This window comes from Medicago sativa, chromosome 7 (genome assembly GCF_051527215.1).
Source record: "Medicago sativa cultivar Bolivia chromosome 7, Bolivia_mono, whole genome shotgun sequence".
NCBI classification, from domain to species: domain Eukaryota; kingdom Viridiplantae; phylum Streptophyta; class Magnoliopsida; order Fabales; family Fabaceae; genus Medicago; species Medicago sativa.
This window is the reverse complement of record NC_140755.1, coordinates 86048175-86073426: the sequence shown is the minus strand read 5'-3', so window position 1 is coordinate 86073426 and position 25252 is coordinate 86048175. Positions and strand designations below refer to the sequence as shown.

At 33.5% G+C, this 25252-nt stretch overlaps 3 protein-coding genes and 1 pseudogene across 4 annotated transcripts; 2 read left to right on the top strand and 2 right to left on the bottom strand.

The window, feature by feature from the left end:
- The first annotated feature begins 407 nt into the window (after positions 1 to 407).
- Positions 408 to 10721, top strand: LOC146909632 (amino acid transporter AVT1A-like). The gene is made up of 12 exons (XM_085722869.1): positions 408 to 621; positions 1107 to 1375; positions 1924 to 2138; positions 3017 to 3040; positions 3123 to 3303; positions 3448 to 3667; positions 3955 to 4090; positions 4196 to 4219; positions 4323 to 4464; positions 7402 to 7445; positions 9170 to 9232; positions 10222 to 10721. The coding sequence occupies exons 1-12, from the start codon at positions 440 to 442 to the stop codon at positions 10312 to 10314; spliced, it is 1593 nt and encodes a 530-aa protein (XP_085578995.1). The 5' UTR covers positions 408 to 439; the 3' UTR covers positions 10315 to 10721.
- Positions 10722 to 14326: 3605 nt separating this feature from the next.
- On the bottom strand, positions 14327 to 16187 carry SIB2 (VQ motif-containing protein). The gene is made up of 2 exons (XM_085726424.1): positions 15487 to 16187; positions 14327 to 14562 (listed from the first exon to the last, which is right to left on the bottom strand). The coding sequence occupies exon 1, from the start codon at positions 16028 to 16030 to the stop codon at positions 15524 to 15526; it is 507 nt and encodes a 168-aa protein (XP_085582550.1). The 5' UTR covers positions 16031 to 16187; the 3' UTR covers positions 14327 to 14562; positions 15487 to 15523.
- A 3700-nt stretch (positions 16188 to 19887) lies between these two features.
- On the bottom strand, positions 19888 to 21114 carry LOC146909630 (uncharacterized; annotated as a pseudogene). Its single transcript, XR_015018479.1, has 2 exons — positions 21040 to 21114; positions 19888 to 20942 (listed from the first exon to the last, which is right to left on the bottom strand). The product of XR_015018479.1 is annotated as an uncharacterized LOC146909630 (transcript).
- A 526-nt stretch (positions 21115 to 21640) lies between these two features.
- LOC146909629 (uncharacterized) lies at positions 21641 to 22144 on the top strand. The gene has a single exon (XM_085729365.1). It carries the CDS (start codon positions 21641 to 21643, stop codon positions 22142 to 22144), a length of 504 nt encoding a protein of 167 aa, XP_085585491.1.
- Positions 22145 to 25252: the final 3108 nt, after the last annotated feature.

Below are 25252 nucleotides of genomic sequence, written 5' to 3'. Positions count from 1 at the left end.
TTTTTTATTTATTTTCATAAAGTCTTATATAAAAAAAAATAAAAAATTGTAAAATGTCTGACTATAGTACAGAGTAGGCCTGTAAACTTGGTAGGATGACCACGGAAAACAATGTCTGTATTCAGAGATATTTTCAAACTTAGTAGTAGGTGTTGTTATTCAGTGATATGATATGATTTCATCACATGTGCTGGACAATTTCACTCACATCACAATTTTCAACACACAATTAAACTATTCCTAATGTCTTGGTCTTATTTAGGAAAAATTAACTAATTTAATCAAGGTTTTACCTTATTATCATTATCACTACCATCTTTAATTATAATTTAATCATTGTATATCGCTGACTCAGAACACAGTCACAAACAACAGAATAAATATCGGTGTTGTTGTTACAATCAAACATTGTAACAACAAGATTCAATAATCAATCATTATGGCCAACAACGATAAGAACAAAGAAAAAGAGAATGAATATTTTTTGGATGCAAACGAAGATGAAGCCGACATTGAAGCTGTTAACTACGATAGTGACAGTAGCAATAATCATGGCAGTTATGATGACGATGATCAACAACCTGAATCTTTCACTTCTCAACAATGGCCTCAAACTTACAAGTATGTTGAGTTATCTTGATTAATCACATCAATTATTTTGTTACATGTTTTCATGTCAATTTTGTCTAGGTTTTTAATATTATAATGTTTCTGATTTTAATGTCTTGTGTCTATAATACAAAATGACGTCTGATCACTGTTATAAACAAAAATCAATGTTTGAGATTCATTCAATAAATGATGTATAATAAAGATCATGTACATCATTAATTGAATGAATCTAAAATATAGATTTTTGCTTATAATAGTGACCGGATGGTGTAGAAATAGAAATGTAAAATCGTATTCAAGCTCGATGGTTGAAATGGAGAACAACCTCAATTGTTTAAGAAAGATTTAGAGATTAATGAGTTGGATCTCAATATGGTTTAGGATAAAACATTGTGGTGTAATTTTATCCATGTAGCCGACCCCACTTAGTGGAATAAGGCTTGGTTGTTTTTGTTTTTGTTTTTCTAATTTTTGTTATTTTGTTTATGTGATAGTGAGGCTATTGATCCTTTGACAATTGCTGCTGCACCAAATCTTGGATCAATTCTGAGAGGACCAAGTGTTCTTTATTCAAGTTTTGTGGGTTCATTTTCATCAAAGAGTTACTTAGAATTACATGATGGAAAGACATCTTTTCTATCTGGTAATCAAATTCAAGAAGGGTTCCCAACAACATGGTGGGAGAAAGCTTCAATTCAAATGCAAATTCCTGAGGAATTGCCTATTGGTTATGGATGTACCTTCGCTCAAACTATATTTAATGGTATGCTACTTCAATTTCACTTTAGAATCTCAACTATAATTTCTAAATTGCATTTGCGCTTATGTTAAGAATTTCACATTGGATGAGATATGGCCTAAAAACGACTTTATAAGTTAGAGGCATCTCTCATCTTGTAAGCCGGTGGTAGCAGTTGAGTTAGCCCCATCCCAAAATTTAAGAGGTTATGATGCGAATGTATAAAGCACAGACATGACATGGACACGTCGACACCGATAATATTTTGAGAAAATGACATACATAATTCAATGTAATCACATGAGTTAGTGTCGTGTCTGTGTCGGACACTGGACACGCCTTCGATCTTAAGTGTCGCTGTTATAAATGTGAAACTTGATATTGGGGTGCCACTACGAAGACCTCTAAAGATTTTATGTTGTGGCCACAATTGTAGCCGTGGACCGCAATTTAGAACTATGACTTCCATATTAAAGTATTATTTGTTATTTGGCATATAAATTATTAAGCTCTGTTTCCTTTATTTTTATTTGGAAGTGGTCATTTGATGAGGTAATGTTGTACCTGGTTAGGGATTAATATCATGGCTGGAGTTGGGCTACTATCTACACCTGATACTGTGAAGCAAGCTGGGTGGGTGAGTTTGGTGGTGATGCTTATTTTTGCAGTTGTATGCTGTTATACGGCAGAGCTTATGAGACATTGCTTTGAAAGCAGAGAAGGCATCATTAGCTACCCAGATATAGGAGAAGCTGCATTTGGAAAATATGGCCGAGTTATTATATCAGTAAGACCGTTTTTGCTTTTGATTAATTTTGGGGGAGAACTTGTTTATATTTTGCATAGTCTTTCTTAGTAAGAATATGATCATTCATTGCTTTAAACTGAATATATACTAATCCAAACACACACTAAGAGTATGTTTGTTTTGTCGGTAGGCAAAAGGTCAACTAGTGTTCCTTTTGAAGCTACAGTCGGTAGCTTGTGTGTTTCCACAGTGAAATGCAATCAAGCTTTCGGTAGTGGTGACTGAACTGAACTCCCAAACATACACTAAGTTTGTTTCGTCGTTGTCAGAATTCAAATGTGAATGATTAGTCTCGCAATGGCTAGAAATGGACTAAATGAAGGATATATAAGAAAAGCAATTTGTATATGTAAAGGCGTAAGATTTTGAGAGAAGATGCAGTGTCTTAGTAGCTCTAGGTGGTCTTGGTAATTGGCATGTTATTGCTCCTGGTGCTCCTTGAACCTCCAGCACTTGTTAATTTAAAATTAAATTCAAATTTATTGTACGGTTCTTTTTTCATTCCTCGGGTTTTTTATACCTTATTGTCTTTTCATTCTGTTTCCTTCCTTCTAGATCTAGGTTCTAACATTGTGGATCTCAGTTCTTTATTACTCATTCTAGATGTTCCTTATAATTCTTCAACATGTTACTGAATGGTGTAGGTTTCTCCATATCTTTGATCATTTTGTTTTATATCTTAAGGCCATGAAATAATGTATCATGATATGATTCATCTCTATTTTATACCTTTTCATTCAAGCTCCCTATAACAGGAGTGTTAAATAATGGTGGCATACCATGCATTTCCTATTGCATAGTTTGGTTTTTATAATCTGTGTACTGACATTTTATTTTTGTTTTCTACTTTGTGGCAGATCATTTTGTACATCGAACTATATGTAAGTGCTGCAGTGCATCCATTTCTTTTGCCTTTATTACTCTACATGATCTATATGACATATCAATTTTTTATGAACGTAGTCATATTGTGTGGAATATATCATCATGGAAGGTGATAACCTTGCTGGTCTGTTTCCTGGAACAAACTTGCATTGGGGAGGTTTAAATATGGATGGCAAGCACTTATTTGCAATTTTGGCTGCACTTATTATTCTCCCTACTGTTTGGTTGAAGGATCTTCGTATAATCTCCTATCTCTCAGGTTCTCTAAACTCAAATAATTTTGACGATCCGAAAATTTTAAGTTGTGGAGACAATACTCATAATGTCTATTGAAAATATCAATCCTTATTTTCAACCTCTTTGTAGCAAGCACTTACTGAGATTACTTGTGATGATTCTGCAGCTGGAGGGGTTATTGGTACAACTTTGGTTGCTTCTTGTGTGTTTATTGTTGGGACAAGAAAAGATGTTGGATTCCATCACACTGGTCAATTTGTGAACTGGAGTGGCCTTCCATTTGCTTTTGGTATCTATGGGTTTTGCTTTGCAGGACATTCAGTTTTCCCCAATATTTATCAGTCTATGGCTAACAAAAAAGATTTTACCAAGGCAATAATCATATGGTATGCTACATAACTTTCTTTTTCAGTGGCAACCAAGGTTTTTTTTTTTTTTTTTTTTTTTTTTTTAAGAAAAGTCTGCAATAGTAATCTAGATTGCAGTGTCAAGGTTTTTGGTGTTTTCGTGACTGTTATTGAGACCGCATTAGCTGCATTTGACCATGATTATATGCAATATTAAAGGTCCTGACATGCATGTTACCACGACTGCAATTTAAAACCTTGATAGTAACACATACTTGTTTTCTTTAGTCTTCTTTTCACTTACCTCACAATTTATTATTGTACAGTTTTGTTTTGCCTTTTTTGTTATATGGAGGCGTTGGAGCCATGGGATTTCTCATGTTTGGTGAAGGGACTTTGTCACAAATAACATTGAATCTACCACGAGATGCATTTGCTTCCAAAGTCTCCTTGTGGACTATAGTAAGAATTTTTTTGGGTCTCTTTGCGTTATTTTTGTATAGTTTTTTTTTTTTTCTTTCAAGGTACATTTGCAATGTTTCTAATTATGTCTGGTTTCTCTTTCAGGCAATTATCCCGCTAACTAAATATCCTTTTCCGTGATAATAACTATTTAAGTTGAACTAGGCTTGATCATATTATGGAGACATTATAAAATTTCTATTTTCTTTTTTCCTTAATTATGAACAAATATGCTTTGATGATGAACCCACTGGCAAGAAGTGTAGAGGAGTTGTTGCCTCATAGCATCTCAAGCACTAATTGGTGCTTCATTCTGCTTAGAACAGCACTGGTTATATCTACAGTCTGTGCTGCTTTTGTGATTCCTTTTTTCGGTAAGTATTAATCTTTGTCTCTAATACAATACATTTATATGTCATCACATTCAGCAGACACTCAAGAAAATTATATCACTATAACTAGAGATGGTCAGCACTTAGCAGGGCCATGCTACAATTATCTGATACTCGACTAGAGCATCAATCATGCCACATCAAGCTCGACACCTCGAACAGCCTCCTATTCCAACTATGAAAATATTTAAGAATTTATAATGGTTCCGGAAACTTAAAATTATATTTTAATATTGAGAACCAACTGGTTGTTTATGTTGAGATATTGTGTGATTTTGTCTTGATTATACTTTCCTTTCTTAGTTAATGTTTTCCCTCATTCTTGGGATTGATTAGGAGGCCCATGCCTCTGTGTGTGTGTGTGTGTGCGTGCGCATTTTCCTCACATTATTTAGACAAGATATTAGGTCTCAAGCTGGTATCGAGAGCCAGGTTCAAAACCCTGGCTTTTCTTTGGCTGTTGGATATCCAAGAGAGACCTCTGTTTGACCTCATCCATCACCAGAGCCCCTGCCGCCATCAGCAACAAAGAAACGTGACCCACCATCGTGACCATACACTGCCGATTTGCCTACTGTCGAAATCCCTCTGGTCACAGTCTGAACGTTTTTCTGGTGCGTGTGTGTCACGCTCCACCCTCTGGGCTTATTTTTGCGCTGTTGTTTATTCCCGTTTTTCTTTCCGGTTCTATTGGAACCCCTTCCAGCTTGTGGGTCTCACGTTTGAGGTGTGTTCTGGCAGTTTTTTGCTTCCCATGTGTTGATTCTTCACTGTTTCGGTTTTACCGCCTCAAACCTGTTGGTTTGGTCATGCGACCCAGACTTCGTTATATGGTATTGTTGTGTTTATTGGTTGAGATGAGACATAATGTCTAAAATCCCAACTGTCGAGCCCGCAAAGGTTGATTCCACGAAAAGGGGCTTGATATCATCTGCACTCCGAGGAATGACCACTATCACAACTTGAAAAATTGAATGGTAAGAACTATTTGAGTTGGTATTCATATGTTGAGTTATGGTTCTTGGGCCAACCTCTTTCATACCATCTTACTAAGAAGGCTTTCAAGATTGGTGCTACATTGAAAGATGATTGGGAACTAGCTGAATATCAACTCATATCTCTGCTGTGGAATTTTATTGAGCCTCAGCTGATGGTACATTTCCGTCCATATAGGACATGTTATGAGGTTTGGCATAAGACTAAAAACCTTTAGGCTAACGATATCCAAAGATTGTATGAATCTGTTCCCAGTTTAGTTACCCTTTAGATGGCTAATCAAGATTTATCTGATTATTTGGCTCGAGCTTAATCCACTATTGACGTCCTCAAACTTATGTTAGTTAGTGATGATCTTATTCTTAAGGGCGAAGTTTGGCAATATGATCATGGTGTTTATCCTTCATAGGGTCCCTAAGGAGCATGGTATAATACCACCATTCCTACGGTGGAAGAACTTATCCACTATTGACGTCCTCAAACTTATGTTAGTTAGTGATGATCTTATTCTTAAGGGCGAAGTTTGGCAATATGATCATGGTGTTTATCCTTCATAGGGTCCCTAAGGAGCATGGTATAATACCACCATTCCTACGGTGGAAGAACTTATCAGTCGTCTCAGCCGAGTTTCTTTACCAAATGATGAGATTATGACCGCCCCTAAGTTTGGTTTTGTCTATTCCCTATTTTGAGTCTTTTGAATCCACACCTCTATCTTTTGTTCCTCCTGAAGTACTAGATACATCTTTATTACCCGAGTTTCCACTTCCTTTGAATCAGTTTGGCATTTATTACCCGAGTTTCCACTTCCTTTGAATCAGTTTGGCATCGCCTATGTGCGAAGGTTTGGATAACATGCTTCAGCTCTTGCTCCAAGTGTCTCCACCCCTGCTCCACCTGTGTCTGCTCATTTTCCCATTGCCATCCACAAAAGTAAATGTTCAACCCTTAACGATCATCTGATTTATAATTGTGTCTTACCGTTGTTTGTCTCCCACCTATTGTGCTTTCGTTTCTGCTCTTTCATTTGTCTCTATGCCAAAGGCTTTTCAGGATGGAGGCAGGCCATACTTGATGACATGTCAGCTTTAGACTATAACCCGTACTTGGGAGCTATCCCATCCAGATGTATGCAAATTACTAGTCTTTGTATGGCTTGAAACAATCACCTCAGGCAGGGTTGGGAGGATTTAGCAAAGTCCTACAGTAATTTGGGATGATCCATTGTGAGGCAGATCATTCTGTTTTCACTAAATGCCCGTCATCAAATAAATATATCAATCAACCTGGTAGTTTATGTTTTTTTAAGAGGACTGGTAGTTTATGTTGGTGATATACAAGATTAGTATCGGTATTATATATATAAACTATAAATATTATTCTTTCCATTAATATGACAGTATCTGCCTTGGTGGAGTAGTTAAACATGACTTTAATGCCAAGATTCAATCAATGTACTGGCAAAACAAGAGCACCAAACTATTGCATCATCAAACAATTTATGTAGAACTAGTGAAATATAATTTACTCAACTCTTTGGCCCCTCTCAAAAAAACTAGAAAAGCTTTGTCATTGCTCTTTAAGAACCGGTTCTTATCTTGGATCATTAATGACATGGGATATATTATTTTTAAACTTCAATCACTTTTTTATCATGAGGACAACTATTGGATCATCAAATAGGTATTGGATTGTTACATTATAAGTAATCACAAATTATTTTTTATTCTGACAGCTTAAATGCTCATATTGTCCTTGATAAATTTTGAAGCGCTAACTGCTAAATTCTAATTAAATATTTATTTATCTGCTCAAATAATGTGTTTGTGTGTGTATATTTAGAAATTATGTATTAAAAAATCAACACTGGCATTACGTGTCAGATGGAAAACATGGCCGTGACATCTTTTATTATAATTTCAGGGCTAGTGATGGCTTTAATTGGTTCTCTCCTCAGTGTACTTGTGGTAAGCATACATTTAGGTTAAATAGTTGCATTCAATATGTGCAAGGAATTTGTAAGTACCGTTCTGTTTTAAAGGAACGTGGTTTGAAGGGAAAATACAATGTATATGCATATGTATAGGGCTGGCAATGAACCGAACCAACTCGAATATAGTTCGGAAATCGACTCGACAATTAACTCGTTGAGTTTGGTTCATGAACCAAATGAGCTGAACTTGAGCTAGAAATCAAGTTCGTTAACTAAATGAGCTGAACTTGAGCTATGCATAGTTCGGCTCGTTTGGTTCATGAGTAGGCTCGATAATATATATATATATATATATATATATATATATATATATATATATATATATATATATATATATATATATATAATTTTCTTAATTCTTTTCACTAGCTTTTTCTCAATATATCTAGAATGGGAGCCATTAATTTTCTTAATTCCTTTCTCTGGGTTTTTCATTGTGTTTGGATTTTTTTTTTTTTTTTTAAAACAGGAACTAATGAAAATGAGTCGTGACTCATTTTTGCTCCACCCCATTGTTTGTTTTGTAAAACTTGGTTTCTATGTTCTTGACTTCTTTTTTCTATCCTCTTTTTTATGATGTTTTTTTTTTCTTCATCTTGTCTAGTAAATAAACCAATACAATTGCATCTATTATATATGTTGGAAGATGGCTACTACCAAATTGAAATCAGAAGGAAGAAAACTGATGGCGTATGAATTCACAGTTGTAAAGAGATACTAGTTGTTTCAAAGATACAGAGTAGTAGCCTACTAGTCCCACATCGGTTATTTAGTTAACATTGAGAGATGTAAGAAACTATAAATAAAACAGTGCACTCCACAATTAAAATGCAGTAATGCATAGTACTGTCACTCACGGTAAGTGATATTTCACTTTTTCCAAAGTGATAACCATTTCCAAGACAGTTGAAAAACGAGTTGAACCTAACGAGTCGAGTCGAACTGTTCGTGAACTTTAAACGAGCCGAACTCGAGCTTAAAAAAAGGTTTGTATCAAACTCGAGTCGAGATTCGAGCCGAGCTAATTCTTATCGAGTCGAGTCGAGCTCAGACGAGTTCGATTCGACTCGACTCATTTCCAGCCCTACATATGTATGAGACTAAACAGCTACAATTACTCTTACTCTATTTTTTTTCTCGGAATATGACGTCATTCCCTCACCCGAAATAAAAATTTAGAAAGAGAAGAAAAAATGACTGACGTGTCTTCAACCATTTTGTATTTTCTTATTTAACCTTTTACTTGTTAGCATTATTGTAATAAAGCATTTATTACTTGTCATGTCTGGGGTAAAGTTTTCTGCCTTGTATTTAAGCTTCCTGAATGCTCTGCCACACATAATCTTCTGCTAAAATCTAACTTGACTAACAAATAGGCATTGGTATGTAGGGTTATAGAATATGAAGTTTCTGATCTGGATTTAAAATTAAAATTTTTGTGTATGAGTCCAACTTTTTTATAGTAAGATATTTTATGTGATGTTTACTCCTGCAAGGAGGCTCCATGATTTGAACTAGTGTTTGTGTGAAAATATTAATATTTGTAGTTCAAAATTTGCTCTTGACGTATACGCACCTACCTTTTTAATGTTCCCAACATTACATGGACTTGATTTGTCATTTGCTTCAGCTAATTCTAAGGATTTAAGTCATGTAAAGTGTAAACTGTTATATAATGTAGGATTTCTATATTTTCAGGCAATCGTATTGCCGGCTTTATGTTTTTTGAAAATTGTGGGGAAAAGGGCTACAAGTACACAGGTATATATCAGTGCTGCTGATCTTGTTAATTTTATGTTTTTCCAAGTTCAATTATTTTAATTATGAAAATTTTAAAGGTAGTAAATTCTATTCACCAGTTTGATTATTAATTTCAGAAGAGGGTCCTTTAGAGGGTAATAAAAATAACAGTTGAATACAATAACATGGGAAATACTTCAGTGACTTAGAAATGGTGTCATTGGTGCCATAGCAGAGATCCTGGCCGTTGATGTGTGTGGGTCCGCGTGGGGATGTGTGTGTGTGTGGTGGAGATGGAATTGGATGGTGCCATTGGTGCCATTAATGGCACCAAAGTGGAACCCCAATAACATAGCTTTGAGTTTATGACGACATATATTTATGTTGTATTACGTTTCTCTGTGACATTCAACTTTTTTTCTCTTTTTTGTGGGGTACTTGCAGTCACATTCTTTCACATTATTAAATAGTTGCAACTTGCAAGAGGAAAACAGATTTGGATTTTATTTTATGAAATCACACAATCATGGATTTTTCCTTATATGGATTTCACAGCTCATATTTTGATATGCAATCATTTTAAAATCAATTTGGTAAAGTTAAAATAGAGTCTACAAAACATTTTTTGAATGTATAATTACTTTTTTAGTTGTTTTGCTTAACTGCAGAGAATTGTGGTCTGAGAAATATCATTCAAACACACTTATGTATTCTTTATTTTCTTTTTTGTTTAAAACTAATTTCAATGCCTAGTTTTCAATGTTTGAGACTCTAATTTAAGGATTTGGTTTCACGGAAGTTACGTGGTCGACTCTTAGAACAAGATTGGACGGCTCATGTTTCAACTTTATATTTTGGACAGTTGGGATGTGAACCGTTCGATTTTGATCAATAGTGTAGATTTCATGAATTGGTCAAAGGCGTCTATGATTGTTTGAGTGTAGGGAATACAAATCCATATTTTTACTCCTGAAGTTTCCTGACTTTTATAATGTCATCATCTGCTGCAGGTTGCTCTCAGTGTGGTAATTGCTGCATGGGGAATAGTTTGTGCTTCCCTTGGAACATATTCATCTCTATTAAAGATTGTGCAGAGGAGCTGACTGACACTCTTTAATATCAGCAAGTGGCCAGTTACTTATCCTTGGTCCCATTGAGTGTTACACATATGGTGAATGCAATGATAGCAAAATCGTTTATTGACTGCACTCATTGAAAATGGAGTCAAACTTGAGCCGTTTAGTTTGCTGTTTGAGAGCAATGTTTTTTTTAGCATCGTCTGCGCGATTAACAACATCAGGGCTCCATAATTATTTGGTAGATAAAGCTATAATAGCGAATATTTTGCATGCGATTTTTTCTTGTTGCATTCCATAATAACCTCCATGTACTCCACCAAATGTCGTGTGTGTATTCCGCTGAATAGACAATTTTGATTGGTTAATTGTTGTTTGTGAAACATCAGCGATAATCTTTTTTGCTTGAAATAACATCGCTCTTATTTATGTAAGCTAACTCGTTAAAATTTCTCTTTTCTTTTCCTTCTTTGCTGAAGTTCGGAATGAAGTAAAATTAATTCTTTTTTTATAGTGAATGGAGATAAATTTTGAAGGATTAATTTATAAGGTATCGGATTACATCATGAAAGTTTTTTTTTTTTTTTTTTGACAGAATACATCGTGAAAACTATATAATATAAACCAAACCAATGTTCAAATTAGTTCGGATAGATGCTTGGAAATCTCAACTTGCCCCCTCCAGAAAAAGTTGGATTAAATTGGCCGTCGTGATCGCTTAATCCATTTTGTCACCCCTACGAAGCAGAATCGTGATAATGATTTCAATGAACAAGATTGATAATTGGTTTGTGGAGATGAGGATCGAGAGAGAGAGGAAAAAAAGAAGCATAACACCCTCGATCAACCTTCTTGGTGGCCTCGATGGCAATCTCATGTTTGTTTCTATGTGATTTTAGAGGCGAGCACGACAACTCATACACAAGACTGAATAAACTCGTCTCATAGACGATGATCCAACAATTTTGTTGATCCTTCAACTATCATTTATGGATTCAAAGACAGTGGAACAAAACATTTTCAAGGGAGAGCATAACACCATCTTCAAGCTTGAAACACTTTAGGAGTGAAGAGAACTTCTATAGAAATTATATGTTATTACAAACATTGCTTATATGGTGCTCAACTCGATATTGGTGATGGTTTTCGGGCAAGAAAACATTGGAATCTTCGTCATTGTCTAAAAGCTTATTATTGCCATTCGAATCGTCACATGATTAGTGCTCAAATACCATATTAAGAATTAAAAGGTGGTGTGAACGATAGAGGTTCGAAAACGAAAACAACATATATCTTAATTTCAAAATGAAGGGCATATTTTTAGTGGGGATTTTTATCGCGAACTCCCCAGGAACGACCGTCGATCCAATCAATTCTCATACTGGTCGGCAAAAACAGGGTAGTGGAGTCGCGGACTTTCAATTGTGTACCACTACTAAGCCTTTGTGATCTCCTATCTATTGTATTCTCGCTATGTTAAGCATTTTCCTTACAGAAAAACAAGTTAATACCATTGCCTAACAATCTAACCAACTCATCACATCCGATCATATTTTATCATGTAAATTTTTGTACATAAATATAGGCATGTGTACCTCGGCTGCTAGCTTTTTAAAAAATTAAAAATAAAAGAGAGTATAAATCGGAAGAAAGTAGTCAAGCTTATCCTTGAGGGAAGGTATAGTCGTGTGAACTGATTAGCTAAATATGGAGCAGGTTTGGACGGTAACTCCATTTCTTGGGGACGTTTAGTTCCACTTGCTTGTTTTTTTTCTTTTCCTTTGCATGAAAAAAGAACGATTGTAATGTGAGCTCGTTAAGGGTGTGTTTGGTTTGAGAGATATACAAAAGAGAGGAAGAGGGGTGATGGAAAGAATAGACGAAGGTGACATTTCTCTTATTTGGTGCATAGGGGTGGGAACAAGCCAACCGCCCGCCATGGCCTATGGTCCGACCTACTCAAAGTCTGGCTCGGCCTAGCTCGTTTATTAAATAGGTTAGGCTCAAACTTTTTAAAAAATTCACTAATTTAAATAGATCAGGTTACGACTTATACAAGATTCCACTAGCCCTACCAGACCAGGTCATACATGTGTAATTACATATACTCCATTATATTAATAATTTTTTGGTTTCTTCAAATATTCAATGCCACAATTTATTTATTTTCTTTTGCAATTTGGGATTTCCAATGAGTTACAAAATTCTTGGTATTAAAGATAAGCTTTCTCAGGTGAACTATTCGCTCCATCACACTCTTCGTGAAGGAAACTATTGTGCATACTATTTTGCCAAGCTAGGAGCATGTTCAGATGCTAGCTTTTTACTCCATATGATCTCTGTCCCTTTTTAAGGAATGATGCAACCGAAATATTTTATGCATTGTCCTTACCAACTAAGTAAAATATCTGTATATATTATTACCGTTGCTTATCCAAATCTAAACTTAAATTATTTTTATTTCTAAAAATTTATATGATTATTTCTAAAAATTTATATGATATTAGTTTTTAATAAAAAAATATTTTTTTAAAGGTACTCTTTTAATTCATTATAGTAAATTACATTTATTTTGTCAAAAAAGTAAATTGCATTTATTTTGTAAAAAAAAAAAAAGTAAATTACATTTAGCAACAACCGTCTCCTTGCAAAAGACGTGTTATTTTTCATATTAAAGAAATGACACGTTATTTTCGTTAAATATAAAAACTAGGGTTAAATATATTTAAAAAAAAACTATGGCTAAATATATTTTTGGTACTCCAACTTTTCATTTTAGTCCGATATTTTTTTTTTTGGTCCCTCAAAAGTCTTACTTAAGTACTTTTGGTCTCTGCTTTTAAGTCAACTCATGTGTAAGTTTCAAAATTTTGAACGAGTTTGCAGGAATGTTATTTTTTATATAAAAAAAAGATGTTATTTTTCGTTAAATATAAAAATCAAAGTTAAATATGTTTCTTGTCACTATAAATATTCCAACATTTTGTTTTAATCTCTCTAAAATTTGTCTTCGACTTTTGGTCCTCATAAAGTTTCAAATGAGCACTTTTATTTCCTACTTTTAAGTCAGCACATGTGTAACATTGAAAAAGTTTTTTTTGAACAAAACTTTGGAAAAGTTAGTTGAAGATAAAATGATTTATGTTTGTATAGTAGATTGAACAATTGAACAACACATTTAAGTGTTAAAAACAATTCTAGAATTTAAAGCTCCAATTTGTAGCTTCTAAAACCAATTCTACTAGAGAGCAACAAAAACACAATTAATTCTACACCTCAATAATCAATTTTGACCCTTTTAAGAATGAAACCAAACATACACTCAAATTCCAATATTTGTTCCACAAATTTGAAATGAAAATAGTAGTTCTTAACTATTATTTTGTTAATTAGTTGGGGTGAATACTCGGGTTGGGAGTAATTTTGTGAAGGAAAAATCATAGTGATTTTAGTGTATTTTAGAGTGTTTTATTATATATATATATATGAAAGGAAATATTTAAGATGAGATAAAATAATATAGGAGAGGGATAGAGATGAAGTGATGGTGATTTTCCATCTCCAGAGTAAGTTAATTTCAATTCGTGAATACATGATATCTCCTCATTATGTCTATTTTCCAAACCACGTATTAACGTTTAACTTTTTGAAAAATGTTACTTAGATACTCATACACCCTAAAAGAGAAAGAAGTAGAGAGTGTAATGTGATAGATGTAACATGTTGGTAATATGACATGAGAATAGATAGAAAAAATGAGACGTTAAATGAATGTTGAAAAATTAGAAGTATCTAAATATCATTGTTGTAACATTTAAGCCAAGAATATTTGAAAAATTAGCAACATATATAGATTATTTCATTTGATTGATAAAGATATAAAGTGATGGAGAAATGAGATCAAATTAGGTGACCTAAGGTAGCAAGTTGAGTGATAAAGACACAAACATATAAACCTATACAGAAATGATCATCAAAACCCCACCCTAGCTAGCTGCAAGTTGAGAGATAGTTATAGAGATGAACAGTACGTGGCAACTTGAGAGGGAAATATAGCATCATTCATTAAGCATATATGTATGCAAGTTGCAACAAACAATTGGAATCTTCCCTTCGGATTTAGAATAAATAACATGCATAATAACTTTTCATAACATTACAAAATATTAGTGAACCTGGATGTGCCTTCTGCAAATGGCACAGTACAGTGAATGCGTCAATATTTAGCTAGTCATTTTCAATCATGACCCCCAAAAATAGAGGAAGTGGCAGCAGCTAGTTGCATATTCATGTTGCATATATACAGGGAAATTCGATTAATTTTTAACTTGATAACACTTGAAACAAACTGCCACTGCAGTAATTAATTAAGAATCGATATGCTGTTTTTTACTAAAAAAAAAAAAAGAATTAATCTACTTTAAAGTTAAACTATACATATTGAATGTAAGTGGTCTATAGTTGAAGTTTTTCATGAGTTGATGTGCCCCATTTTCCATACTTGAATATTTTTTGGCATCAATTTCATGTCCACCCATCCAAATTATCAATAAATTCTTGCACCTAGCTATATATAGCTAACTAATATATCTCCATATATAGCTAGACATAACTGCTCTGGATATAATTAATTATTTTGCTGTTAAAAAAGCAACTGCTATGGTTGCTGCTGCTACAACTCTTTCCAGAAAAAACAATTAAATCAAACCAGCCTGCACATGAAGCTACATTAAAATTTCTACTTGTATCTTTTGGCTTAAAAAAAATAATTTCTATTTTTATCAGAAGCTAGTTTCAGTAGTTAGTTATTGTCTTATATATAAGAAAAATTCAAATGTGAATTAGCATTAGGGATACTATCCCACGGAGGTGCAGCACAATTTTACATAGATTTTTTTTTGTTGATAATTATATATAAAAAAATAAAATAAAATAAAAACCATTGCATCTTGGGAGAGTATCTGAATCCTTCAAAAAAAATTAAGGTAAAGTAATTAACTAAGCACATCATTCATCAGGTTCAGTCAAATAAAGCAGCATGACAAATATTAATGACACTCTGAAATATATATGGAAAGAGAGATTTATTAAATAGATAATTAATATTAATATAATAATATTAGCTTCTTGACAAAAAACAAAAAACAAAAAAAGATAACTTATTTTGAGAGAATAATTAAATATCTAGCTTGATCTTACCGATTAATAATATAATTACAGTGCAAGAGATAAATCACTAGCTATCAAGTTGGAAAGATTCATAGAATGCACTTGTGGGAAGCAGATCCCAAATGTTATCCATCATCTCAGGCGTCAAAAGTACATCTTCATCAAAACCCTCAAAACTTTCATTTGATGAGCCAGCTTCACTAGGTTTCCCTTTATCATCAGGATCCACAAGAGAAGGCACCCCCACAACTGTTTGATCACTTTTATCACAATCCATCCTATTCTCACATCCACCCCGGTCAGTACCGCTATCATCGGCGTCAAACTCCTGAAACCTGGAAGGGTTTGGCGGCGATTCAGCGTCCTGACCGGTGAGTTCTTGGACCAGTGCCCTAAATTCAGAGGCACTAGTCTTAACCTTCATAGGGTTTGATATGTACACTACCTTGATAGGTTTGTTGTAGGTGTTGTTGTTGTTGTTTTTCTTCTTGGGTTTGGTCAGCTTTGTTGGTGTTTTTTGTTGTACAGTACTAATCACTGATGAACTGGTGCTACTTGTGCTAATAGAGTCCATAGTTTCTAGCAAAGAATGACAAAAACTTGGTACTGTTGTTTTCGGGTTTGGTTTAAAGATAACAACTGAACGTGTAAATGTAATGAAGGGTGATTGATTTTATTGGACGTGGGTATGCCGTATGTGTCCAAGAAAATGAAAGAAAGGAAAGGAAAATAATTGTGATGGGGCAAATGGAAAGTTAATAAGAAGGGAAGATAAGCGAGGGCTACTGTCTATTGTCTAATGATAGTCCCAGCCGACACTAGGCGCGTGTGCCTTTTTCTTTTCTCATGAATTTGTCTTTTTTTGAGAATTTTCTTTTGACAAAAACTTAGAATAATTTTCATAGTGTTTTTTCCAAGCTTATTAAATATGAGATGTATTTTCGATGCACTCTTTAAAAAAATTAAATGATGATTTTTTATGAAAGTTTTTGTAATCAATGTAGAGAAGATTAAATACAAATGTCTGCTAGGACGAACATCATCCGACATCTTGTGTGGCACCCCCCAGCTGCTTCGGTAATCCAGGTCGTGTTGGTTTCGGTGGTCTTATTCGCAATGGCGTTGGAGGATGGATCCTCAGTGGGCTTAAGTTGGCTTGGGTTTTAGGTTTCTAAATCATTACTTATGAATCTGATTCTAAACCGGATCTTGATCTTAATCTTGATAATGACACGACATATCATCCCCGTGTTATTGTTCTGGGTAGGATATGTATCTTCATGTCACGGGATTGGTCCTTGTTTTTCAATCATACTTTAAAAGAATAAAACAATTGTGTTGATTGGGTGGCGAAACACGGTACTCAATTGGATGTCATCTTAAAGTTGTGGATCTCTCCACCTTTGCAAATTGTGCATGTGCTTTTGACGGATGTAGGGCTGACAATGAACCGAACCAACTCGATTAGAGTTCGTAATTCGATTCGACAATTGATTCGTCGAACTTGGTTCATGAACCAAATAAGCCGAACTTGAGCTGAAAATTAAGTTCGTCGACTAATTGAGTTACGTTGAACTTGAGCTATATGTAGTTCGATTCGTTTGGTTCATGAGATGACTCGATTTTATATATATATATATATATATATATATATATATATATTAGTTTTTAAGGATTTCAAAACTAAAATAGTCTTGCATCGGAACATGAATGAAAAATGGATACGATATAATGAGTAACATATGACACAAGAAAGCAAAAATGGATTTGGTATTTTGATACCGGTGTTAATTACTAAGTGTAATAATAGCTTCATCGAGTCCATTAAAAATTGGTATAAATTCCAATATATTTATGAGTCAAAAATTTAAATTATTTGACTTTTGAGTTACGTGGTTCAAGTAGCTTTACTCATTTCCATACTTAAAGCTATGTGTTTTGAACAAACGAATGGAACCTAATTAGCCGAACCAAACTGTTCGTGAACTTTAAACGAGCCGAACTTGAGCTGAAAAAAAATTGTGTCAAACTCGACCCGAGGTTCGAACCGAACCAATTTTTAACGAGTCGAGTCGAGCTCAGACATGTTCGATTCGACTCGACTCATTTCCAGCCCTAGACAGATGTCTCGGGTGTCTTGAGGCAACGGTCTAACCATGTTTTGCTTGTTTTTATCCTTTCCTTTTCCTTGTGATACAAAAAAAAAATCTAATTAAATTTAAAATGATGATCTCCAATTGATGCTTGGTCTCCAATTTGTGTGTGTAGTTTTATCTAATGATGATGCCTCAAACTTTTGCATTCATTGTAGACATCTTCTAGCCTTATCTTTAACAAACTTTTGTATCGGATTTACTAGAAGACAAGCAAGGGATTTTTGTCTATGATTTATCTATTGGACGGCAAAATCTTTAGCTCTATATATTTATTGAGATTCTAACATATGTTCAATATATTATCGTTAATGAAACTAGTTAATTGTTGAAAAAATAACTTTTTGCCTAAACCAGGAATTCCTAGTGATATTCTCAGTTTTTTAGGGGTGATCTTCTCGATTATTGATATTTAACTTGAAGTTTATCAAGTCATTTTTTGGTCAAATAACATAATGACTAGAATTTACTGTTTAAAATGAATAAGTGGGATGTCTGAGATTTGAACTTCCATAAATAATCATGTATTGTTCAAAAAATAATAATTTGAGTTATCCTCACGAAAACAAGGGTATTAAATCATAATGTTAATTCAGTTTTTTGCATAATGAATATTGAATCATAAAGTTAATTATGTTACTTTAAAAAATTTGCATTTCTACATGTGGTGTGTACTTTGTGGATCCCCAACACATTTTGGATCATTTTACACAATTTGTTTATTCTTCATGTGGTTTTAAACTGCGGCGTTTTTTTGCAACTTATCTAGCTTTTCACTGTTTGGGTGGTTTGGAATGAAAGGAATCACAGACTCTTCTCTAATAAAGCTAAATCGATTATTGAACTAGTGGAAAAATTTAAACTTTGTTTCTTAGGTTGCCTGAAAGCTAATAATGTCTGTTTTCCTTTTGGTTATCATATGTGGTGGCAACAACCCCTTACTTGTTTGGGTATAGGTTGATTGTCGTTTTTTTGTTTCCTCATAATATTATGTTGTAACTTTGATTTGCTCTTCTATGCACACCTTGTGTTAGGGAGTAACTTTTTTCCCTTGTGGTAATATATCACATTTTAACTTGTTAAAAAAAATTACATTTCAAGTGGCATATACTTTTTTTTTTTTTTTTTGTAAATTATAGATCGAATTGTTCACTTAGATACATGAAATTTGACCTGGAGATTAAAAAATTTTATGGTCTTGTTTGATGTCAATTTTGCTGTGCCTTATTAAACAAAACGAAAAATCCAATCCAAAAACAGATGGAAAAATAATCCAAAGGGGAAGGAAACACTTGAGGTGTTATCCACGCGCGAGTAGGGTGAAGGTGGAATAATGTAAGAAACGGATGACGACGCGTGGCAAATAATGAAGGAGCCAGTTAGATATGATGACGCAAGCAGTGGGACCCTACATGATGTCATCAACCGCAAGTTGCTACTTGTTACTCTCTTTCATCCGCATCTACTGTGTTTAAATCTTAAGTTGGTTCAAGCCTCCCATATATCAACATCCTTCAGTTCATAAGTAAAAGTGAACTCATTCACAGTTATTAATAGCTAATTAATAACGTTTGATATATGGAATTTCAATTACAATTCATATGCCCCAATTATTCTTCATGTTTTTTCTTTTGACAAGAATCATCATATAAATGGTTTTCATTCAAGAAGTTAAATAAACGTTGGGTATATACTAACACTCCTTGTTGGTAATCAGCAACTCTATTCAACGAGTTAGTTGCGAAACAGATTCTTTAGAAGTCTTCCGTTTTCTTCAAGATCCAGATCACTCTCATATGCATGTGTACGCCTCTTTGTTGGTGAAGATTTTTGGGTTAAAGGAGCATATTCGTAACATGAAATTTTTGTTTTTGTACCCTACTTTATTGCCAAAAATCCAAAACTACCCTACTTTTTCGAAAAATTGCAAAAATACCCTACTTTTTCTGACTTTCTGGTACCACTCCACTTGGAGTTGCGGGGTACCCTAAAAAGTGACAAAATTTTTGTCCTTATTATACCCATCAATCTCCACTTGCGGGGTACTTCCTATTTTTTTTTCGAAATTTTATGCTACAACGCAATCTCCACTTGCGTTCTATTTTTGGCATTTTTTTTTAAAATTTTTAAATACCCCTCTACTCCAAGTAGAGTGGTATAATAGGACAAAATTTTTTTGCATGCATTTAATCACGTGATGTTGTGGTGCATTCATAAAAAATAATAATAAAAACTTAATTTAAAAAAAAACTAATTAAAATTATATAACACTTAAAATACCATAAAATCTACAATTATTATAAATGCCCTGCGGTCCCACACCCTCGTCTTCGACGATGTCTTCCACGATTTACTTGAGGGTCGTGTTGGTCTTCGTCATTGTTATCTGCAGTTGATTGTACTTGACTACCATAACCCAACGACAACGACACATCGTGTTCCCTTGTTGGCCATCCCAAATCCAGAAATTGTTCATTGGAGTTAATTGAAGCCGGAGAGAAGTGAGATAGTAGGTTTGTTGGTGTTGGTGGGTTGTTGGTGTACATTGGGTATTGTGGGATGTTGTAGGGGGGGTAATTGGTGTTGGACGATCCGGCTTGGTTTGGGTCATTATAGGAGAAGTAGTTGTTGTTGGACGTGCTAGCTTGGTTTGGGTCATTGTAACCAAAGTTTGGCATTGAATTTTGTTGATAAGTTGACTGATAATAAGGGTCATATGCATTCTCGGAGTGGTATATGGTGGTGGTTGGATGATATTTTGTTGGGGGGGGTGTCGAGAAATTCATACATTATAGAACCATGACTGTTTTGTGTTGGATGTGGTTGGGATTGATGATCTTGTAGTTGGGAAAAAATATCATGATCCCAAAAATCATCATGAATTGATGGTTGGTCATTGTGAATTTCAGGTTGATGCTCCGGCTGTTCTTCTTCGTCTGGATCTGAACTAGATGGTTTTGTGTCAATTGAAATCTGTAGTCGTGGGTTGCATGTGGTTGTCAACCACTCAATATACGTATGAGTATGAGTGAGTGATCTTGGCCGCATGCGAGGTAGAGTATAACGACGTCGATTGTCCCAATGTTGGCTCTCTTGTGGAAAGCGAAAACCATTGGATTCGTACCACGTCTTGTACCGTTTGTCCAACACATGGAATTTCCGCATGTCTTTTGGGGCCCCCGGTATTTCTTGTGGCAGACCAAATTGGAGCATGACCCTATCGGTTGGATGCCATTCTACCTTGTCAAAACATATAAGGTAAGTTGTTGCAGTCCAATCCCAATAGTCATCAGGCACATTGTGTGGAACTTTCTTGTATGGTCTCCATTTAAACTGGCACAAACAAAAGAGAATATTTAGTGTACGTTTAACAATTTTGATATATATATATATATATAAACAAATAATTTAAAAATCAAGGGTATATTACATGATGTTCAAGTATGTCATCAAACTGTCTTCTATAAGTTATAGTGTCGTGGCTTGGATTCTCGTAGTATCTTGAACCTACTCCTGTCCATCTAAGAAATGATATTAAAAAATTAGTAACTAATTTACCATATAATAACATTAATAAGAAGTGAGAATATGCGAGGGAATTAATTAAAAAAATGTAGTGACCATGCTTACTTTAATCCTAGCGGCCACTCGAGTGGTTTGTCATTTCTCGGAGCGATATGACTCAACCGACAATATCCCCAAACTTGTACGAGAAAATGACATCCATCAACAGCTTTTATGTTTGGGCGTGACGCCTCACACAAGCCACGATAAAGGTAAGCCAAAACTGCCGACCCCCAACTATATTTTCTTGTTTCATTAAAATCCCTTAACAAATACAACCAAGAGTTGTGCACAAATAATCCAGTTGTATTTGGAAACAAGAACCCTCCAATGAGGTATAGTATGTACCTCCTAGTGTGTTGTATTTTTACCTCCGGAGGCGATTGTTCATTGAAGTCTTGTTTGCTAAAAGAGGACATGAGGCAGCGGCAAGGGTAAATTCTGGTGAGCCATTCTCAGAAAACATCATGAAATATCTCAGGGGTGAGGTGATTAAATCCAACAGTCATCATGTCACTCAGTTTGACCGGGATCGGTATACCTTCTCCGTCCGTGAAACCATCGACCATAGAGAAGGATTACCAAAGGGAGAATACAAGGTGGACCTGCAAAATAAATGGTGTGACTGTGGACGATTCAGAGCGTTACACCTACCATGCTCACATGTCATTGCCGCATGTTCTAGCTTTCGTCATGACTACAAGACTTTTGTCGATAACAAATTCACGAATGAGTGTGTATACGCCGTATACAACATCCACTTCGACGTGGTTCACCACCAGACATATTGGCCTGATTATGAAGGACTGAAGGTGGTTCCCAACAAGTCCATGCGTAGGGCAAACAAAGGTCGTCCACCAATTACTCGCATTAGGACCGAGATGGACGATGTGGAAACTGAGAGAAGATGCGGCGTTTGTAGGATGCCTGGTCATTCCCGCAAAGATTGCATTAATATTAGACATCAGTAGAAATCTAGTCTTTATTTCATATTTATTGTATTTCGTATGTGTTTTATTTTATAAATATTATGATTATTATTATAATTACTTTTTTATTAATGCCTAAATTAACATTATTAATATAAGTTGAAATGGTGTGATAAATTGAAAAATTAAAGGAAGTATTTATAGTAGATGAAATAATACATGTTTTATAATAATTGTAGATTTTATGGTATTTTATTTGTTATATAATTTTAATTAGTTTTTTTTTAAATTAAGTTATTATTATTATTATCATTAAGTTATCATTAACGTGTACCACCATGCATGCAAAAAAATTTTGTCCTATTATACCACTCTACTTGGAGTAGAGGGGTATTTAAAAAATTTTAAAAAAATGCCAAAAATAGAACGCAAGTGGAGATTGCGTTGTAGCATAAAATTTCGAAAAAAAAAAAATAAGAAGTACCCCGCAAGTGGAGATTGAGGGGTATAATAAGGACAAAAATTTTGTCACTTTTTAGGGTACCCCGCAACTCCAAGTGGAGTGGTACCAGAAAGTCAGAAAAAGTAGGGTATTTTTGCAATTTTTCGAAAAAGTAGGGTAGTTTTGGATTTTTGGCAATAAAGTAGGGTAAAAAAAAAAATTTCTCGTAACATTTCTTTCCAACATGTGCTTCGAGAGGGCAATCATTGCGCAGATTTTTTGGACAAGCTCGGGCGCTCTTCAAGATTAGGTGAGACTTTTTGGCATGCTCCCCCATCGGAGTTGAAGTCAGTCTTGAGGCTTGATGCCCCCAGCTGAGCCCTGTTTTTAGGGTTTTTTTTCTCTTTTTTCTTTTTCTTTTGTCACTTTACCAAAAAAAAAAAAATACTAACACTCCTTGTGTTATATTGTTAGTTTTAAATATATTATCTTTTAAACATATGTTAGAATATCGAAAATAAAAATTATGCATCAGAAAATTGTGTCAATTTATTTTTTTAAAAGTTGAGAATTGAAAAATAAATCAATAAATACTTGCAATTTGTTTCAGCGGCGAAGGTAGAGTAAATTGCAAATTTCATGACGGGCTAAATATAATTTTTTTTTTACAATCAAAAATAAAGATTTTTTAAAATACTTATATAATAAATTTAAAATGATTGAAAGCATCAAAGTAAGACGAATACATTTATCGATCAAGGGATAATTTTCTAACTTTTTTATTTTTCTTACTTTTTGATAAATTTATTTGTTGGAGGTAGCTAAAAATATATTATTGATGTAACTTAAGATAAAGGTACTCAAATCATTCAATATAAATAATTTTTTTGGGTAGCTCTGCCCTTAAATTGGTTAATTTTTAACATATGTCATTACAACATACGGTAACTTACCCTTATTTTTTTTGTTGTGTTTTTATTATTATGTTTTTGTTTGGTTTTGACACTTATCTTTTTAGTTTTTTCAAAAAGAAAAAGAAAAAGTGCAGTATTTTAAATATAATTTTCCGCTTTATATAAAGTTATAAACTAGTGAAAAGACGGACACGTGACGCTCTTTTTACTGTGCTAAATTTTGAAATTTATGATCCTTTTTTTTTTTAAAATTTTGATTTTGATTAAAACTAAAAATATAAATGTTCGTTGCTTTCTAGTTATAACAAACTAAATTAAACATGATTATCTATTTCAATAACACCAACAATATAACAAAAAAAATATAATCTAAATTCTTTTTTTTTATGACACCAACAACAATCTTTATTATAGAAAAAGTTGTTTAAGGGTATAATTAGGATAAGAAAAAAGTAAGTATAAGTATACTAATCTAGTTTGTTACACTTTTTAAATGATAAAGGAAAAAAAAAACAGACATATATATATATATATATATATTCATATCGTTTTTGTTGCCTAGTTTGTTACACTTTTTAAATGATAAAGGAAAAAAAAACAGACATATACATATATATATATATATATATATATATATATACACATATCGTGTTTGTTGCATTTTTGTAATATTTAAATTTATTCTTATCTATTTGTTACATGAGTTATTTGTATTGAAAATTGAAAGACATTTTTGGAAAAAGAAAAAGTCAGCCCAAAAATACTGAAAGGGGTTGTTTTCTTTATATATAGTATAGATATCAAACATTTGTTTGTATTTAATTCAAAAAAATATAGTGTGAAATTTGCCTGAATTGTTTTAAAAGAGTGAGTGAATATGTCTATGAAGAGCTGTGCTTTGAATTCAATGAAAAAAATTCATTTTGATTCATGGATGGTTAGTTTGAATTTTTCATATTATTATTCAAAATTGGATCATCTCGTGATGACGCAGGGGTATTTTTAAAAATTTGGTTGGGAGCGAACAATTTTTGATAGAATTCGTGAATGTTACTAGAAACAAATTTAGGACCGTAATTTTGAATATGAATTAAAATCCAATATAGTGTGATTCTAATCCAACACAACAGAGGCCATATTTCGATCAAAGTATTAAAAACATGATTTTTCATATGACATGCATGAGTTTAAATACTTTTAGGCAGGGACGGACTCCAGAAATATTGTTAAATGGGGGCAAAATTATATACTAATTTTTTTCTTCTGAAATCATATACTATAATAATTTGCATTAAAAAAATTTACTAATACATAAGTGATACTACTATCACTAAAAAAACAGAGACTACAAAAATTATGTAATTTTATATCCACTTTCATAATGTTGCATATTAATTTCTTTACAAAAAAAAGTACTCCATCCGTTTCAAAATACACGTCCAAGTCAACCACTTCACATATGTCAATGCACAATTTTGATCGTTAATATATTTAATTATCTAAAGTAAAAAATTATAAAAATTTAATATTTTGAAAATATTTGTCGAGACAAATCAAACAACATCTTACATGCTAATATTTGTATTTATACATTAATTAAAAAATATGATCAAAATAAGTTAAGATAATAGTGCACATTGAAAAAATTGGATATGTATTTTGAAACGGAGGAAGTATTTAGTAATATTTTGTAGGGACAAAACTTATTTTTAATGGTAAAAAAGCAATTACTTAACAAAATTATGTACAAGTAATAGAGCATGTGGGGTCAAGTGCCCCCAATTACATGCACTT

Coding starts and splice junctions, on each gene's coding strand:
- LOC146909632 (XM_085722869.1), top strand. CDS start 440: ATGGCCAACAACGATAAGAACAAAGAAAAAGAGAATGAATATTTTTTG. Junction 7,446..9,169: donor CTCTCCTCAGTGTACTTGTG/GTAAGCATACAT, acceptor CTATATTTTCAG/GCAATCGTATTGCCGGCTTT. Junction 9,233..10,221: donor AAAGGGCTACAAGTACACAG/GTATATATCAGT, acceptor CATCTGCTGCAG/GTTGCTCTCAGTGTGGTAAT.
- SIB2 (XM_085726424.1), bottom strand. CDS start 16,030: ATGGACTCTATTAGCACAAGTAGCACCAGTTCATCAGTGATTAGTACT.
- LOC146909629 (XM_085729365.1), top strand. CDS start 21,641: ATGAAATATCTCAGGGGTGAGGTGATTAAATCCAACAGTCATCATGTC.